This window comes from Bidens hawaiensis, unplaced genomic scaffold (assembly GCF_021521415.1).
Source record: "Bidens hawaiensis isolate Kalapana, Puna unplaced genomic scaffold, B.hawaiensis_p1.1 tig00074526_1, whole genome shotgun sequence".
Taxonomy (NCBI): Eukaryota; Viridiplantae; Streptophyta; class Magnoliopsida; order Asterales; family Asteraceae; genus Bidens; species Bidens hawaiensis.
Window position 1 is genome coordinate 4,670 of NW_027502919.1, and position 17,753 is coordinate 22,422.

The 17,753-nt window shown below is 40.6% G+C and overlaps 1 protein-coding gene and 1 non-coding gene across 2 annotated transcripts; both read right to left on the bottom strand.

Annotated features, from left to right (window-relative positions):
* Window positions 1–10,338: 10,338 nt before the first annotated feature.
* On the bottom strand, window positions 10,339–10,410 carry TRNAT-CGU (transfer RNA threonine (anticodon CGU)). Its single transcript has one exon. It is a non-coding gene; the product is annotated as a tRNA-Thr (tRNA).
* Window positions 10,411–11,175: 765 nt separating this feature from the next.
* LOC143606370 (protein LONGIFOLIA 1-like) lies at window positions 11,176–15,716 on the bottom strand. The gene is made up of 5 exons (XM_077082158.1): window positions 14,887–15,716; window positions 14,406–14,446; window positions 12,825–14,285; window positions 12,570–12,720; window positions 11,176–12,482 (listed from the first exon to the last, which is right to left on the bottom strand). The coding sequence occupies exons 1-5, from the start codon at window positions 15,038–15,040 to the stop codon at window positions 11,758–11,760; spliced, it is 2,532 nt and encodes an 843-aa protein (XP_076938273.1). The 5' UTR covers window positions 15,041–15,716; the 3' UTR covers window positions 11,176–11,757.
* Window positions 15,717–17,753: the final 2,037 nt, after the last annotated feature.

The following is a 17,753-nucleotide window of genomic DNA, read 5'->3' on the forward strand; positions in this document are numbered from 1 at the left end:
TGAGTTGTATAATTCTTTTCATGAACCTTGAGTTGCCTCGATGCGTAAGCGATAACCTTGCCTCGTTGCATAAGAACACAACCGAGACCTTGGTTGGAGGCATCGCAGTACACGACAAAATCATCATTACCCTCAGGTAACGCAAGGACAGGAGCTTCACACAACAAACGCTTGAGCGTCAAAAAGGCTTATTCTTGCTTCGAGCCCCAAATATACGGTTTACCTTTGTGCGTTAGAGCTGTTAAAGGCAAAGCGATCTTCGAGAAGTTCGAAATGAAACGCCGGTAATAACCAGCTAAGCCCAGAAAGGAACGGATTTCGGTAGGAGTGGATGGCGTAATCCAGTTCTTGATTGCTTCAATCTTGGATGGGTCGACATGGATACCCATCTTGTTAACAACATGGCCAAGAAACTGTACTTCATCCGACCAAAATTCACACTTGGAAAGCTTAGCAAAGAGCTGCTCGGTTCTAAGCTTTTGCAACACCAACCGAAGATGTTGCTCATGCTCGTCCTTGATCTTAGAATAAATCAGAACGTCATCGATAAACACAATCACGAATTTATCCAAGAAAGGCCTACACACCCGATTCATTAGATCCATGAAAACGGCGGGTGCGTTGGTTAAACCGAAGGACATGACCAAGAATTCAAAATGGCCATAACGAGTTCGAAAAGCAGTCTTCGGAACATCTTCATCGCGGATGCGCAACTGGTGATAGCCAGAGCGGAGATCAATCTTCGAGAAACAAGAGGCACCTTGGAGTTGATCAAAGAGGTCGTCAATACGCGGTAAGGGATACCGGTTCTTAATGGTGAGTTTGTTCAACTCGCGGTAATCAATACACATGCGAAACGAACCATCTTTCTTTTTAACGAACAACACCGGAGCACCCCAGGGCGAAGAGCTAGGGCGAATGAATCCTTTAGCAGTCAACTCTTGAAGTTGGCTTGCCAATTCTTGCATCTCAGCGGGCGCAAGACGGTAAGGAGATTTAGCTACGGGGGAAGCACCAGGGACAAGATCAATACGGAACTCGACTTCACGAGCGGGAGGGATACCAGGAAGATCATCAGGAAAAACTTCAGGAAAATCACGCACAACAGGGATATCGCGAAGCTTCTTCTTTTCTTCAGCAGGTTTAACCACATGGGCTAAGAATGCAATACACCTTTTCCGCATGAGCCTTCGGGCTTCGGCGCAAGACATAAGTTTAAGACCTCGGGAGGGTTTTTCGCCGTAGATATGAAGATCACCATTTTCTCGAGGTATGCGAATCATCTTCTTGGCGCAAATAACTTCGGCGCGATTATGCGTAAGCCAGTCCATACCAATGATAACATCAAAGCTTCCAAGAGGCATGGGGATGAGGTCGATCAGAAAATCGTTTTCGTTAAGGTTAAGCGTGCAATCTTTAATCACTGAGTTAATTAAAACAGTTTCGCCATTAGCCAATTCAACTGAAAAATTTTCTTTTAAATCGTTGCGCGGTCGCGCAAGCTTCTGCTCAAACGCGCGAGAAATAAAACTTCGATCGGCGCCAGTATCAAAAAGTACAGAAGCATAAAATCCGTTAAGCAAAAATGTACCATTAACTACGTCATTATTCGCTTGCGCTTGGTGCGCGGTTATGTTAAAAGCTCGTCCGCGTGTCACTTGGTTCGAAATTTGGTTCACCGGATTCGCTTGTGTGATTTGCACTTGTAGTCTCGGGCACGCGTTCCGGAAATGACTGGGATCACCGCAGTTATAGCACGATCTGGGTCGTGGGTTTTGGTAGGTTGGTTGTGAGTTCTGCGGGTAGACTGGTAGTGATTGCGCGATTGGGTTGGCGGGAGGGACTCTACAGAACTCGGCAGAGTGACCAACGCGGCCACATCGGCTACATTGTCGACACGGGGTTTGGGTTGGGTGGTGAAGCCTGCAGGTTGGGCAAAAGGGTTGATTCCCTGTGTAAGGTTTCTTAGGTGGCGGGGCAGAGAGTGCGGGATTGGTTAAGGCATAGTTGTGGACTACAGGAGGTGTTGGGTAGGTTGACAGTGGGTTAGGCGCGTAAACTGGAGGTTGGTAGATGGGTTGCTGGACAATGGGTGGGTTGGTAAGCGCATAGGCTTTGCGCCTGCGCTTGAGGTTGTTACGGTTTGAGGGTTCTGGTTTGGTTTCTATTGGTTCAGGGGCAGTCTTGGTGGGTTTGGTCTTCTCAGATCCCCGCAGGAACAGGGTTCCTGCTCTGACATGGTTGTCGCCGAGCACAGCGGCCAACTCGATGGCGTCAGAGAGGGTTACTGGGTTTTTGGCCCATACAGAATCTTGAATTTCCATGGGGAGACCCCCAAGGAATTTCTCGATGGCTCGGCGGGAAGGGGTAACAAGGTGAGGGACAAGCAGACTTAGTTCATGGAAACGCGTCGCGTACTCGCGCGCTTCACCGCTGTATTGCTTAAGATTCCAGAATTCTTCCTCCAAGCGCTTAACTTCATTGGGAGGGCAGAATTCTCGCGTCAGAATTTCCTTGAATTCCTCCCATGTCATGCTAGAAGCAGCTTCTGCGCCACGCGCATGAGCTACTCCATTCCACCAAGTAAGCGCCCTTGATTCCAGGACACTAGAGGCATATAGGGTTCGTCGGTCTGGAGGGCATTGGGTATGGAGGAAAGTGTTTTCTATTTTCTCAAGCCACTGGAGCATCACGGTGGCTCCTTCAAGACCTGTGAACTTTGAAGGGTTACCCGCGTTAAAGGACTTAATGTTGTAACCAGAGGTATTAGCATTGTTTTGGTTTAAGGCTTGGGCTATTGCGGCGGCCATTTACTGGGAACGTTGCAGCGAACGTCTGCGCGCGGCTTCTTTCTTCTTGAGATGGCGAGCTGATAGCGGAGGCATTCTATAAAAGTTTTAATTTTAGTTAATATCTTGGTTTTAGCGCAAAGTATAACCTTATAAAGCTTGGTTTCACGGAGTCAGTTACTGTCAAAAGTTAAAGTAAAATAAATGACCCTAAATGCAGACTTAATAAAGGTAACAAATTCGAATCAGAAATCGACAATTCATGTATCACCATGACTTTCCGAATTCCCAATTTAAAATATACGAGCAACGAGTATTGGAGATTGACGATTCATGTATCACCATGACTTTTCAATCCTCAATATAAAATATACAAGAAAATGAGTATTGGAGGTTGACAATTCATGTATCACCATGACTTTTCAAGTCTCCAACCTCAGAACATAATCGTAAATGGAAATTGAAAATCAACTATTCATGTATCACCATGACTTTTCGGATTTTCAAATCCAACAAACGAATATGTAAGTAAAATCAATAAAAATCGAAATTCAACAAAAATCGAAATATCGCGGAATAAAACATAAAATCATATACTGCGCAAGCGCGAGCATATTCATAAATAACGAGTAATTAACAATAAGCGCGCAAACATGAGATTTCTCTTATGCGCGAGAAGGGACTCTTAGGTATTCTAGGCCGTTACGTCTAACCACCTATCCTAAAGTCAACGAGCTCTGATACCAATCTGTAACACCCCGACCAAAGGCGGATTATACATCGGGGCGCCACATATTGTTTCATTACTCGTGACACTATTGGGTGTCAATATTTAATAAATACATTCATTCGCGCACGCGCAAAGTAAACAAGATAACATAAATTATCATAAATCAATATATTATAAATCATAATATTCGAACAGCAAAAACTTGTCTTGATACATTTTAATCTAGGTCCAAAATAAAGAAAACTTCCTACGTGTCCACAAGCTCCAAAACAGCTACTGCAAACCTGCACATGTGTTAAAATAAAACGTCAAACACTTGCGTGTTGGTGAGAAATCAAGTTTAATACAATACATAGATAACAATAAATCTGCGCGCAACACGTGTATGTCTGGTGTTTAACAAGGGTGCAATCAGATTGTGATCAAGCCTAAATAGATCATAGCTCATAGTTCATAGTTCAATCCGTGCTCCCAAATGAGCACAAAAACAAGAAAACATCTGTGCAAGTGTAAACAAAGAAAACCGTAAACGATAGGTCTCCCGTGTTCATCTAATGGATCCATGAAAACTTCGGAATAGGCCGAACAAAGCGGTTAATGATACACACATACAAATAAACAGCCAAGTAAACGTCCTCAACACATGGGATACTGCGCGACTAAAGTTCATAAACAAGTTTAAGACTCTAAGTTTGTACGAACACATGAACATCCCAAAACATTAAAAATAAAAAGGGATTAGGTACGAGATTACTCACTTGATAAAGATGCGGTGAAAGATAATGCAAGAACCAACTTTAAACAAGTACAAGTTAACCTATAAACAAGATTATTGTTTTAATGATTTGTTTTAAGTCTTGATTACAAGTTAGCATAATTAATAAGTAAGTTATTATATATAATATATATTACCGGAAAAGCAGAGCATAACAGGGAGGAAGACGGAGGCAGAGAGGAGGACGGCAGAGAGAGCAAGGAGCAAGAGAGAATAGGAGAGTTTAAGTGCTTTGTGTGTGTAGTGTTAGGAAAAATAACATTATTATTTATAGAGAAACCCTAGGGAACACAATCCCTAGGAAAAAGGGGAAAAGATCTCAAAAAGCAAAAGATTCCAAAAGCAAAAGATATCAAAAGATATGGCAGCTGCAGGGGGCAAGATAAAGCTGACAGGGAACAGTAAACAGGCATGGGCGGGTCAGATAAAGGTACTGGTCAAGCATGGAAAAGCAGATCTCAAAAGATAATGTCAGTCACTTTTTCTGTCAACCAATGGGGTTGGTGCGCATGCTGCGCCAAAAGTGGCTTTTCAGACATAAAATAGGTCAGGTCAACAACACAGGAGATAAGACATCACAAAAGCAAACGGCTAGATTAAACAGAAGAAAAGACTCAAGACATAGCGCGAGAAAGCTTGAGCGCACGCGCGAGGGCGAAGGCAGACAGAACGATCCTTAGCGCGCCGCGGGAAGGACTATTATCCTTAGCGCGCCGCGGGAAGAACTACCATTCTTAGCGCGCTGCGAGAAGAACTACAATTCTTAGCGCGTCGCGGGAAGAACTACCGTTCTTAGCGCGCTGCGAGAAGAACTACAATTCTTAGCGCGTCGCGGGAAGGACTACCGTTCTTAGCGCGCTGCGAGAAGAACTACAATTCTTAGCGCGCTGCGAGAACAGTTCGCCTCGCGTATCGCAGGAACAACTGGTCTTCACGCAGGCTTCCTTGTAAGGAGTCTGGCGCGTGGAGCTGCGCAGACAACCTTAGGCGGGAAGGAACAAAGGACAGCAAAGAGTAAGGAGAAAAAGAGGGAAACAAGGCTTAAGGGCGGGACGGCGACAAGAGGGAAAAGAAGGCGGAAAGAGAGAAGAGAGAAAGAGGCGGGAAGGAAAATATATTATTATTATTAAAAGTAAAATATAAGTATAAATAAATATTAAATCACAAAAGAAAGAGATCGGATAAGGGAAACGGGTACCTGGGTCGGGTCGGATCGGGGCAGATGTCACAGTGGTGGACCGGTAGACGATCAAACCACGCTCTGGCTGCCCCGACGAGCGTCATCCGGAACATGTAGCACCATGTGGGTTCCGTCCAATTGCTGACGGTTGCCCCCGCTATAAATCTGTTCAAGTGATCGTCCGGGTCAGATACGCCGTCGTAAGTTCCTATGTTGGACATCTGTTTGGCACTCTTTGGAGCGATTGCTTCCGCAATGTCTCTTGCAAACTTGGACGTTTCCGCATTTGCAACAGTCGGTCTGAAAGTTTTAGAGAAGTCACGTGGGTTTCCCCCCGTGCTCTTTGGCTTGAAAGTTTCTCCAAAACTTCTTTTCGAGCGGAAGTCTGCTTCTTTACCCTTCCCTTTCGCCTTATGACGAGGGTTTGCGTCACTGTCAGATTCTTCCCAATCGTCATCCGAATACTCGCAATCATTGCTCATGTTGAGCTGTTGTCGAGTGCTTCCGAATTCGTCGTTGGCCTGTTGGAGTGAACGTAAACGTTCATCCAACTCAGCTTGGAATTCTTTCTGACGTGCTTCCGCCCAAGCTTTAACTTGATCTAGTGTTTGGCGGGGAAGCCTCGTTTGTTGCTTCTCCACCTGGGTATCAATGAATCCCAGGGGAGGATTGTTTACTGTACTTGCCCCGGCTTGGGTAGCTGGGGTAGTGTTCGTAAAAACCGTGTATTCACCGGTGTTCCCCCCAGTAGCTGGGGTTGTGGTTACCGGAGTTTTTTGGTTACCCGGTGGCTTTGGCATCGGAGTAACGTTAACCATCTTCTCAGAAGTTTGAAAAAACTGAGAGAGAATTAGTTCTAGCTTAATGCACGGATGGCGCCAATGAAGAAACACTAAATGACCCCGGCAGATTACGGATAATCTTAGGGTTAAGTAAATGTTTCCCACGAGGGTTAGGTCCGGCAAAGATGGTTGTTCTTCTCGACCTGCAAAACAGACACCGTGAGCTCGTCACTGAGAAGGGGGGGGGGGGGTTCCTCGTTGTGACCACCATCCGGCGTGAGAATCAAACTAGATTGCTCTGAATATAAGTGTATATTGAGAGAAATAGCTAGAGAAGATAAGATAATATGAGATGATGATACCGTTCCAAGGTGTTGGAGTATTTATAGCCGAAGGTAGGTTTCCAAGCAAGTACGACCAGCTGTGTAGTATTCCTTTTCCACCAACTACGGGCTATGTTCGTGCCACGATGGGAGTTGGTGGGTAGGCACCGGCTGATGGCGACGTTTTGTACTGGAGCGTGCTCCTCCTCGTACTATTGTCGGTGAGTTGTCACCCTGTGATTGGTTCATGGGTCGCTTTTACCAGATCTTGTCTTTTTGTCCATACCTTGGTAGGTATAGTACAAAAGATTTTCTGGAAGCGTACGGACTGGCTCTTTTGGGCGGGAATATTCCCGCCCTGCTCATTCCTTCTTCAGGTGACATTGCTGAAATATAAGAGTAGTGCCTTATGCGTGTAGCTTTACTGTTAGTGCGGGTAGCCTTCCTTCTTGGTTTGTACCCACAACTGCGGGAACAGGCAGGGTACTGTACCAATGGAGGCTTTCCTGCGGGAACAGCTGGCTTACTGCGTGTAAGGTTTTCATCTCTGAGCCTGGTGGGTCATGCGGAACCAGTTGATCTTTGCGCAGACGTACCTCTTTAAGGTGTGTCTTGCGGGTCCAACTGGGCTTTGCGGGGGACCTACCTCTTCACCGCTTAAGGCCCAATTTTCCAAAGACATAAAAAGTATGTTTTTCTCGTTTTATACACACACAAAGTTTCATAAACCATATGAGTCAAAAGTTGGAAAGGAGAGCACGTGTGAGGTACCCGAATTTATTCATTATATCTTCAAATTTTCGTGCTATTTTTTGTTTTGTTTAAGGTTTTTTATTTGGTTTTTTTCTTTTGCTACATTTGATAGGCCCGGATCCACTTAAGAGAGAACAAGACAGAAGCATGCTTCACTTCTCGTCTCACTCTACTTTCTTTTCTTAAATAACTTTCTGAAATTTAATACATAACACTATATTTTTCTCGTCAAAATTACTCTAAACAAAGACCTCGTAGGACCTTCACACCATCTCTCTCACAAAAATGCTCTCTTTTCTTTACTATCTATAGCTAAGTACTCTTGTTTTAAACCGATGAAAAGCTTTACTATCTATAGCTAAGTACTCTTGTTTTAAACCGATGAAAGCTTGGACACTTTTCTGCCAAAGTTGAAGAACCACCACGATTGGTAAATGTCTAAGAAATTAAAGTTATAAAAGAATATTTTTTTATTTATTCGAATCACAAAGAAACAAAAAGTTACTGAAAAAAATAGCAGGGTACTAACAAAGGGTAATAATAATTTATTTTTAAACAACGAACACTTGTTAAACAACTAGAAAGCTCTTGGGGGGGGGGGGGGGGGGGGGAGGGGGGTGTCATGAGGCATAATCCACCTATTGATGATTCACCAAGTCTTAAACCTAAGAATATGACACATAAGTAAGATTTGAATTCGCAATGCCGAATAAAATAAACCCTTAGCTAAACCTAAGATAAAACTCATTGACACTCCATCAAAGAGATGGCATAACAATAATTAAAAGAAGGAAAATTGGTTTTTATTGGTCTCAACTATCGTCTTTTGGTCACTGCCGGTCCAAACTAACGAATTGGCTGCTGACGGTCCCAACTTTTAACGTATATGTTTATAACGGTCCGGGACTAACAGAATTTTAACGTCGTTAGTTTCAGGTCGCCGGAAAACGTTTTTGGCTGGAAAACACACATTTTTCCCAAAAACTCAACAATTTTGTCCCAGACATCATGGTAACTTTGTATCGTACCTTTAGGAATCTTTTTCTTGTAAAAGCCTAAATTATTGAGATCGCCGGAACCCTAGAACCATCGTCGGAATCTGTTGCTGGTGCTTAAGTGATGGTGGTTGGTTGGCGGTGAGTCAATTGGTGGTGGTGGCAGTGTTCAGGTGGTGTTTTCCGGCAAAAAAATTGACTTTCCCGGCCAAAAACGTTTTCCCGACGACCTGAAACTAACGACGTTAGGATTCTGTTAGTTGCAGACCGTTAGTAACAAATACATTAAAAGTTGGGACAATCAGTGACCAATTCGTTAGTTGGTACCAGCAATAACCAAAATGCAATAGTTGAGACCAATAAAAACCGTTTTCCTTAAAAAGAAATGCACCATGGCCCGCCAATTTGAGCCGTTAATTAACCACTAATTTGTTATAGCAAGTATCAACGGTCGTTTTATTCCCACCACTTTATCTTCTTCCACATTGACAAAACCAAACCCCTATATATACCAAAAACCAGCATTCTGATCCAAACTCTACTCCCTAATCATGGATCAAAACTCTCCGCATACACCTCCGGTTCAGACAAATTCCCCAACTCCAGCCGCTGTTTCGGCTAAGATCACTACTCCTGATCGTCTTACCGTCCCCAAAGCGTTCAAATTTTCGGAGATGTAGGTTATTCTTTGTGGTTAGTAATTAGACTTCCAATTCTTTTGGGTTATAAAATTTGAGTTTTGCTTGTGTTTTTTAGTAGGTATAAAAGCCCAACCGATCAGATGATGTCTCCGGTCTCCAAACGACTTCTTGCTAGAACTAAATCTTTCAAGTCATCCTCTCTCTTGCCATCAACATATACTAGAAATCAACAACACAAGGTAAAAACTTCATGATTGATTCATCATGTTGTCATGATTGTTTCGGTTAATATGAGGTTGTGTGACATGACTTGCAGATTCAAGCTTCCAAGTTACAAGATTTGGGTGTTGTTCAAACTTGATTAATTTTGATGGGGCTGAAAAGGGTTTATATAAAAGTTGAAATCTTGAACCATTTTTAAAAAAAATTATATATAAGTTTATAAATCTTGATCGAATTCTTTTTCTGTTCAGATGGGGTTGTTGCAATCTTGATCGATATATTTCAGTCATTGTATTCCTTTGAATCTTGAATATATGATATAAAGATTTCATTCCAAACTAACTTCATACCGCTTAATTGAGCCAATACTCTCATCGAGTTCCAGTTCCCAAACCGACTTTACAAAAAATGAATGAAACAATATCAACAGTGGATTCAAATCTTGCTGTTAAAACATATGTATCTGTGTCCATGTTTGATCTGCTTCTCCTTGCTAAAAAAAGCATAACTCACTTGGCTTTATTGCAACATTTTATATTAAAAAAGTTGTAAAAATCTTGCTTTCGTTGCATGCATGTGTCCCCTTTTCACAGTGGTAAATTGGGGTGACTCAAACATTGAGTTGTGAAACTATGAAGTTGCTAACTCTCATTTACATTGATGCGAAAATACTTCAATCTGAAAGCGCTTGCTCGATTCAGAAAGATTGTGCGGAGAATTCCTTAAATAATTATACCAGTCCAGCTGACACCATTATGGACTTATAAGTTTGTTATTAAACAGATACTCATCAAACTAATGATGACTAAATTTGATGTCATAAACGGTTAACAATGTTGAAAGGCTCTTTAATTAATCCACTAGCACGAAATCATGTGAGCCAAACAACGTACTAATCTGGAACTATAACGAATGTGACCCAAACAACTAATCTGGAACTATAACGTGTTCATTTCCTTGATTTAACGAGTTCATTACCCTAGCTATTTTTGCATCTTAACTCTTTTATCATAGGTTTACAATTAAGTACGGAGATTAAAAAGAACAAAGGGTAAACGTGTATTAGGTCCATTTCGTTATTCGAATCCATACCATGTGCAAGGCTGATATGAGCCATGTGAAAAGAGCTAAAAAGTTGAAAACATTATAGCTCCCAGCGAGGATCGAACTCGCGACCTTTCGCTTACGAAGCGAACGCACTATTACCATGCTACGGAAGCAGATGTTATATTTCTTAACATAGTAGCCCATGTAGTATACCAGTTTGCTCAATGTTAAGTAACTGAGGTTTTACTCGATCCAGTTAAATTCGAATTGAAGTGTGTTTGGTGTCTCATTTCGCTGTTGAATCACGGATACCCTAACGCATACGTACAATTGGTAAGTTCACGTATTGCTTTTACTGTACGCCTAATATCTTCATTTGTATATAACAATTACGATAACCTGAATAATTTGTCGGTGACTGATGTATGAAGTGATTAAATGAGCTGTTTAGTAATTCTGCTTTTTAATAGTTAGTTAGTTAGTTATTTCAGTAGATTAGTTTCATACATTTTAACATGTTCAAATATAGTGATATGAATTTGATACAAAGAAAAATTTCAAGAGGATGAAAATTTAATTTGCAGTAGCCATGATATGTCTGATGATATAACCTGCAGTTTCTATGCAAGTTTAGCTAGAGGACTGAGAGTAGTAACATGTATGATATAGTCTTAAACATTTGGACTAGGGCTGTTCACGAGCTGAGCCGAATCAAGCGAGGGCTTGCTCGTGCTCGGCTCATTTACAAGCCAAGCCAAAATCGGACGAGCTTTTTTCAATCGAGAATCGTCTGAGTTTCAACTTTCAAGCATCGAGCAATTTGGATAGGTCATTTGTTTGTGGAACCACGGTTTTGAATTTTTAGAACTTAGACAATTAGGTAGTGACTAGACTAGTAGTTTTATAGTATATAGAAAATTAGATAGTGATATTATATTAGAAAATAATTCTAGCCGAACGAGCGAGCGAGCGTACCTTTGCTTGTGTTTGGCTCGTTTACAAACCGAGTCAAAGTCGAACGAGCATTTTTAGATCGAGCGTCGAGCAATTTAGACAGACCTAGCTTGGACTGCTTCAAGGTTTTGTAGGTGCTTCTGATAGACTGATACTGATAATTGTTTGGCAAAATCTGGTTATGAGTTCTAGACAGTTATTTTTCTTTGAGATTACCATTCTGTACTTTTCTTGCCTATTTACTTGGTAGCTATATCTATTTGATGGTCGAAATGATTGCGTATGTTCATAAAAGTAATTCATTGCTTTAAGCAGATGTTACGGTTTATAACAGTGCACTTCTAATATTAAATATTACTTGCATTGAATTTGTATTAATAAGTTTCAAACACCTTTCGCCAATAATGTCACAATATACATTCAACTAATGCTTTGAAGCAAATAAAATAACATAAATGTAGTTAGTATGTATTATAATTATATGACTTCAAATACGCTTTCGCTTGCAGATACACGCTTTCACTAATCTAAACTTATGCTTTTAAAGCAAGCAAATATTTTAACTTCTACATGGTAAATAATCGTCTACAATGCGGCCTCACTGACCAATCCTGTAGACTCGTTACTTGAAAGTTCACCACCTCACTAATCAAATCTTTAAAAATCAAATGCTCTATATCCAACACTACACCCGGAACCTGATGACAATGATCATCCCAATCTTGTGACCTTTTATTCACATCTGCATTTATGATATTAGTAACTTCATCTTCTTCATCGTATATGCCTATTTCTGATTTATTCTGCAGACCGTCTATTCCCGAGCATAATTGTTTCAGTAACTTATCTTCATTCAGAATCCTTCCTTTATGTGGCCCCAAAGGCCCTAACATGGCTAATTCATGACTAAAGACATCATTCACAGTATCAAATATCATCTTTCTTCTGATTTTTGATCTCATGAAACTTTTGTTGTATCCATCATCTGCAGGCTCTGTGTATGCTTTAGTTTTCTCTAAAACATGGAACAAACCAGGGTTGATCAAACTGACCGTTGGATGAAGCTGGACTATCAGGGTTGTACGGTCCAGATCTTTTAAGCATCCCGAGGCTAATATGATCTCTTCTACATATACGTGATCTCCAATTTCACTCTCACGTGAAGATTCTACTGCAGTGTTTGTGTTCAATAGTTCAATCTGATGAACTAAGTTCTTTATGTTTTCTAGTTTCATTGTATTGAACCCAGAATACTGATCTTGTGCTTCTTCAAAGTTTACATTCTCAACATCTGAAATGAAATAAAGATGAAAAGATTAATAATCGGTATTGGAAATAAGGTATGTTGATAACTAGGTTAATAATTTAATACGTGTACCGTTAAAAGCATTAAATTTCTTCTTTACTGGTGATGGTGTGTCTTCTGTGTAGAATGCATCAAGAACAGAGACCGGGCTGGGTTGTTCCATGGTATGCTTGGCATGGTCAACTGTTGACTTTTCTTCAGTCAACCTTTCTGTGATATTACTCTGTTGAAGATAGGTAATATTAACTCAAATGACTGCACTTAGTGTGTGTGTGTGTGTGCGTGTAAATTTGTGTCAGTTAAAACAGATTTATGTACATCACTTACCCTGTGGTTATCCACGGGCCGAAACGGGCTGTTGACCTCTTCGGCCCACTCAGCGCTCATGACTTCTGAATCATTTGATTGGAAGGAAATTGCATCACTTTGTTGACTTAAATTTCTTGTTTCACTACTGTCTTGCAGTGGATCCATGGATTGTGGCTTCAGCCTTCTGTTTGTTGAGCCCAGTGTCGTTTGTTGCATCCCGGATTGCTTCTTGGGCCTGGTCCAGTCAGATGATGGCCCATGGATACTGTTCTTTGATCTCTGCAGTCTTGGGCTCACAGGTCCAGAATGTTCTGGAAGTTTTGAAGGTGACAGTGGTCTACTCATTATCTTCCTTTCTCTTAGAGTCGGATCTTTCAACCGATTCCTACCAACTGATTCTTTTCTTGCATCTGCGTGTTTGACCTTTCGTTGACTTATGGTGGGGGAAACTGGTTGGTCAACCGTTCGACTTTCTGGTTCTTTGTTCTCTAACCTTTTTTTCGCCTTCTGCATTGCTTCTAGAATCTGCTTAAGGGCTCTGAGATCCTTCCCAGCTGTTTTATACTCGTCTTCGGTCAACCTTTTCTCAATCTCATCATAAATTGTCCGAGACGCCCGTTCTCGTGATGGGCTTTCCTTAATCTTGAATGTTGGCTTCTGTGGGCCCCGCCCACCGCCTTTCTGCTTCCATGGAGCCATTTCCAGGGGTATTCTTGTAATTACATGACTGACTTTGACTCCCCTTTGTGGTGTTTGAACCTTTGGAGAAACAGAAGTGCAGTCAGGCTTTAACTTATCCTCTTTTCTTGATGTTCTTGAATTCAAGACCGGTTCTTTATCCAAGCACGTGCTTGTTTTCAAGGTTTTACTTTCATCAGTGGTGGTTGTTAATGCTTCCAACCCCATCAATCTTGCCACAACACTTGATGGTCGCTTGTTACTTATTGGATCATTGGCAGAATTACTGATATACCCTTGCCTGCTGTCCAATGATAACCTTGGAAGCTCTTTGATCTTCATAATGGGTTTTGACTGATACCGCGATTCTCGTCCGTCACATGAAAACCGTGCTTTTTCCTTCAATTCCTTCAGGTTTCGATCGGCTCTGTCACATTGAAGGGATTTTTGAGGCGGGAATGGCCTCGGGGAGTCAATATGCTTCATTGCGGTCCCCACTCGTTCATCTTTGGCTACAGGTTTGATTGATACCACACGGGGTTCTCTAGTCATTGAATCTTTGACTACATCTCTGATATCGGGTGACTGTATAGTCAAACTTAGTTTTCTTCTGTGTAAAAATGGAGATGAAGAGGATTCAGAGATGACACTTTGGCAAGAAGATGATACTTCTGTTTGAACCCTTTTGCTATAATCTAATGATGACATGACGGTAGACGAGCTAGAAGACGAAAACGAGTTTCTTGGTAGTTCAATGGAGACTCTTTCCTTCTCTTTTGTGACCATCTTTGGGGATTCTTCCTGGAAATGAAAAAATCAGGTATGTGTTAGTATTTCTGCTAGTGTTATGCTAAAATGTAAAACGAAGATAAAGATATGACAAATGGCTATTTTGCAAGAAATTACAAGTTTGGTGTATGCCTTAACATTCTTGACCTCATTTTCACCATTGTCACTTTGAGCTACATAGAGAATGCAAATGGTTAAGACATTGAAACAAGAAGTAATATATAATGATTATATGCACATATGGTAATTGGTGCACACATGAAGAACATACAGTTTTTATGACATTCTAAAATCTTATAAGCTATGCTAGTCAGATGCACTAGTGAACCTATTGTTTTTTTGTGCACTTTGTAATTCTATATGATAATCATGAAACATGTTGCTATCTTATAAATATCTTGCACTATCTTGACCATTAATGGGTACCCCAAATTGATCTTTCTCTTACTTTCTATTTGTACTATTTAAGATTGCTCTTTATGTCTTTATTGTGTTTCGATACAACAATAAGTTGTTTTGGACTGCTAAATTAAACTGCTTATTTGATTTGCATATAAAAATAAGCTGTTACCAATAAAACACCCCCAAATAATTTGAACTAAAATAGCCATACCTGGAGGTAGTTTCTTCTGGCTATGGCAATGGCGTCGTAGACCAAGAAGGTACCGCCGGTCAAAGATCTGGAAAATCCCATTCATGCATCCTAACTGCTTCTGCAGCCCTTGTTTATCGTCTTTTAAAGTCTGCACAGCCTCCTTATTAGACATTTGCACCACCACAGATTCTTGATTTCTTCTATTTAATCAATCAAAACTTAAATATCTTATAAAAAGATTATTTGGTTGAATTCATAAGATGATTTCTTTTGTTGGGTGCAAACTAAATTATCCAAAATTTGTTGCTTTTTTGGTTCTTGAAGGGAACACTGCTAGAGTTGCAGAAGGGATTTTGATGGAATATACGGAGGCATTGTTATATTATATTGGTGGGAGTTGAATTGGGTGTCAAATTTTAAGAAGGAGAGGGAAAATTGCTGTCACTATGTATATATATTTATATGTATATATGTGTATATTGATTTAACAAATTCTAGAGAGATGAGTTAGTGGGTCAGATCTGCACTGGCCTTCCACTTATCCATGTGGACAGAATAATGTGGGTAGGGTCTGGAGTCTGGGTTCTTCATGTGGTGTTTGTCAGGTGATACAAGTTTTAGTAAAATGCATGTTCTAAACCTCTTTAGCAAACATATCTCTTTTGCAAAATGACCAAAGTACCCCCTCTTTCAACAAGCATGTCCCTCATTCTGTCATGTTTATGCTGGGTTGAATAGTAATTTAACATAAGTTTACTGTATTATGGGACTATGGGAGTCCCCTTCAAGTTATTAAATGGAAATGCGATACATGCATCTTTATTTAATTCTTTTTTAAAGCAGCCATGCAAGAAAGTGAAGAAACACTTGTACTTTATGCAGTAAAGTCATAAAGGGTCTGAACTGAATGCTTAGGCTGAGGGGTGTGGGGGGCTCTAACGGGGGCGCGAGTGGGGGCTCCAGCCAATAATATTGTGACGTGTGGCAGAGAGAGAAACTGGATAGGGGGGTGTTGGAGCCCCCGCTGGAGCCCCTGGCCCTGGTGTGGAGGGGCTCCAGCGGTTTTTTTTTTATTTTTTTATAAATGTATTAAAAAAACGTATTATTAAAAAAACTCATAAATTATTTAAAAAAACACACATTTTTTTTAAAATTCAAATTACAAAAAAAAAACATACTAAAAATTTTGGGTTTTTTTTTGAAGTTGTGGTGATTGTTTTATATGAAATGGGTTATATATAGGAAGTAAAAAATTTTTTTTTTTATTAAATTAAGAGCCCAACGGCTCAATTAAAATGTCCAACAGCTCTTTCACGTTTTCCCATGCATCTTCACGCCATATTCGTCCCGCTAAGGGGCTTGCGCCTGCTTTGAATTCCGTGCTCGCGCCCCTCTCGCGCCCCGGGGGTGTGGTGCTAGCGCCTGGGGGCGCGAGCGGAGGGGCTCTAGCGCCCCCGCTGAAGCCCCACACCCCTCAGCCTTATTAAATTCTCATATGACATTGAATGTCTAGTTTCACCTCATATAATGTTTCTTGCTTTATCTTTGCATGTTCCTTTTGTACCATTGCCAATTCATTTCTTTTTCAGGTTTTCTGCCATTGGTGCATTCATTGTTACAACACTTTAAAGTCATTTTCCATAGGTTGTACCTCATGCATTGTTAGTAGTAATCATGAATAGATGACATCTTTCATGGACCACCAATATCCTCGGAAATCAAGGAACCTCTAGTAGTGGTAAACCTGGACCAGTGATCATGGTCTGATCCCAGAAAGCCATCAAGTTAGTATAGGTACTAAGTTGTACTTTTGCTCCAATATATTTACTTTGGACCCTTTACACTTAACTAGAAATGCAATAGGTGCCAAATTCATGGGTGTGGTAGTACAAGTCATGATATGCAGGGGCAGACCCACATAGTGTGGATCGGGGTCTCGGGACACCAATGTTTTTTAAAAATTTATTAGAAGCGGTATATTAAATTTTTTGAGGACCCCATAAGATTTAATACTTGGAACCCATACTATTAATGTTGATGTGGTCTGGTGGAAAGTCCCTTGTTTTATCTTTGAAAGGTCATGGGTTCAAGTCTTACAAGGCTCAGTTTTTGGTTTTTTGTGTTAATTTTTAGTGTTAATCAATCATTTGATTGCTAATGTTGCAATGATAACTTTGGAAACATTCAAACACCTCTAAAATACATATCATTGTTTTCAACTTTATGCATGGTTTTCTTTAGAAACATTCAAACACTTTAAAATATCAGTTTTATTTTTCACTAGTTTAAGTTAATGGTTTTCAACACATGCTTATGAAAGGGTGGATCTAGGTTCTATCTCAAAAATGTTTAAGAAAGGGAAAACAAAGTGTTTATGTGTCAACCCGACCCATTTTGACCCGTTCAGGTAGTGATGATTGAAAAGAAAGTTTTATTATGATATTGTTTTTTATTATGTTCTTCGTCTCGACCCGACCTGAACAACGACCGACCCGAAAAATTTGAACACCGAAAATATGGGACCCCATTGGCAAAAAATCCTAGGTCCGCCACTGATGATATGGATACATGCATGTATGATGTATGCATGATGTATATGCTTCTTTTGTAGTTGAATAATGTACAAGTTAGTATTGTGTTTTTGGTCCAATTGACATTCTAATTCAATGGCATGGGGGTGTTATGTTTTAAGACTTGAGATCTTTTAAGGTCTTAAGTTGAAAACCTGACTTATGAGGGTTTTCCTACGGTGGTGAGTTTCCTTCTTGAAGGTGTTCTTGGGTGAGTCATTTGGAACGTCAAAATCAGTATCGATGGTTGGCATATCGTCTTAGGAAAACTCACTAACGCTATTAAGAAAAAAAATGTGTTTTGGTTTTTTATGA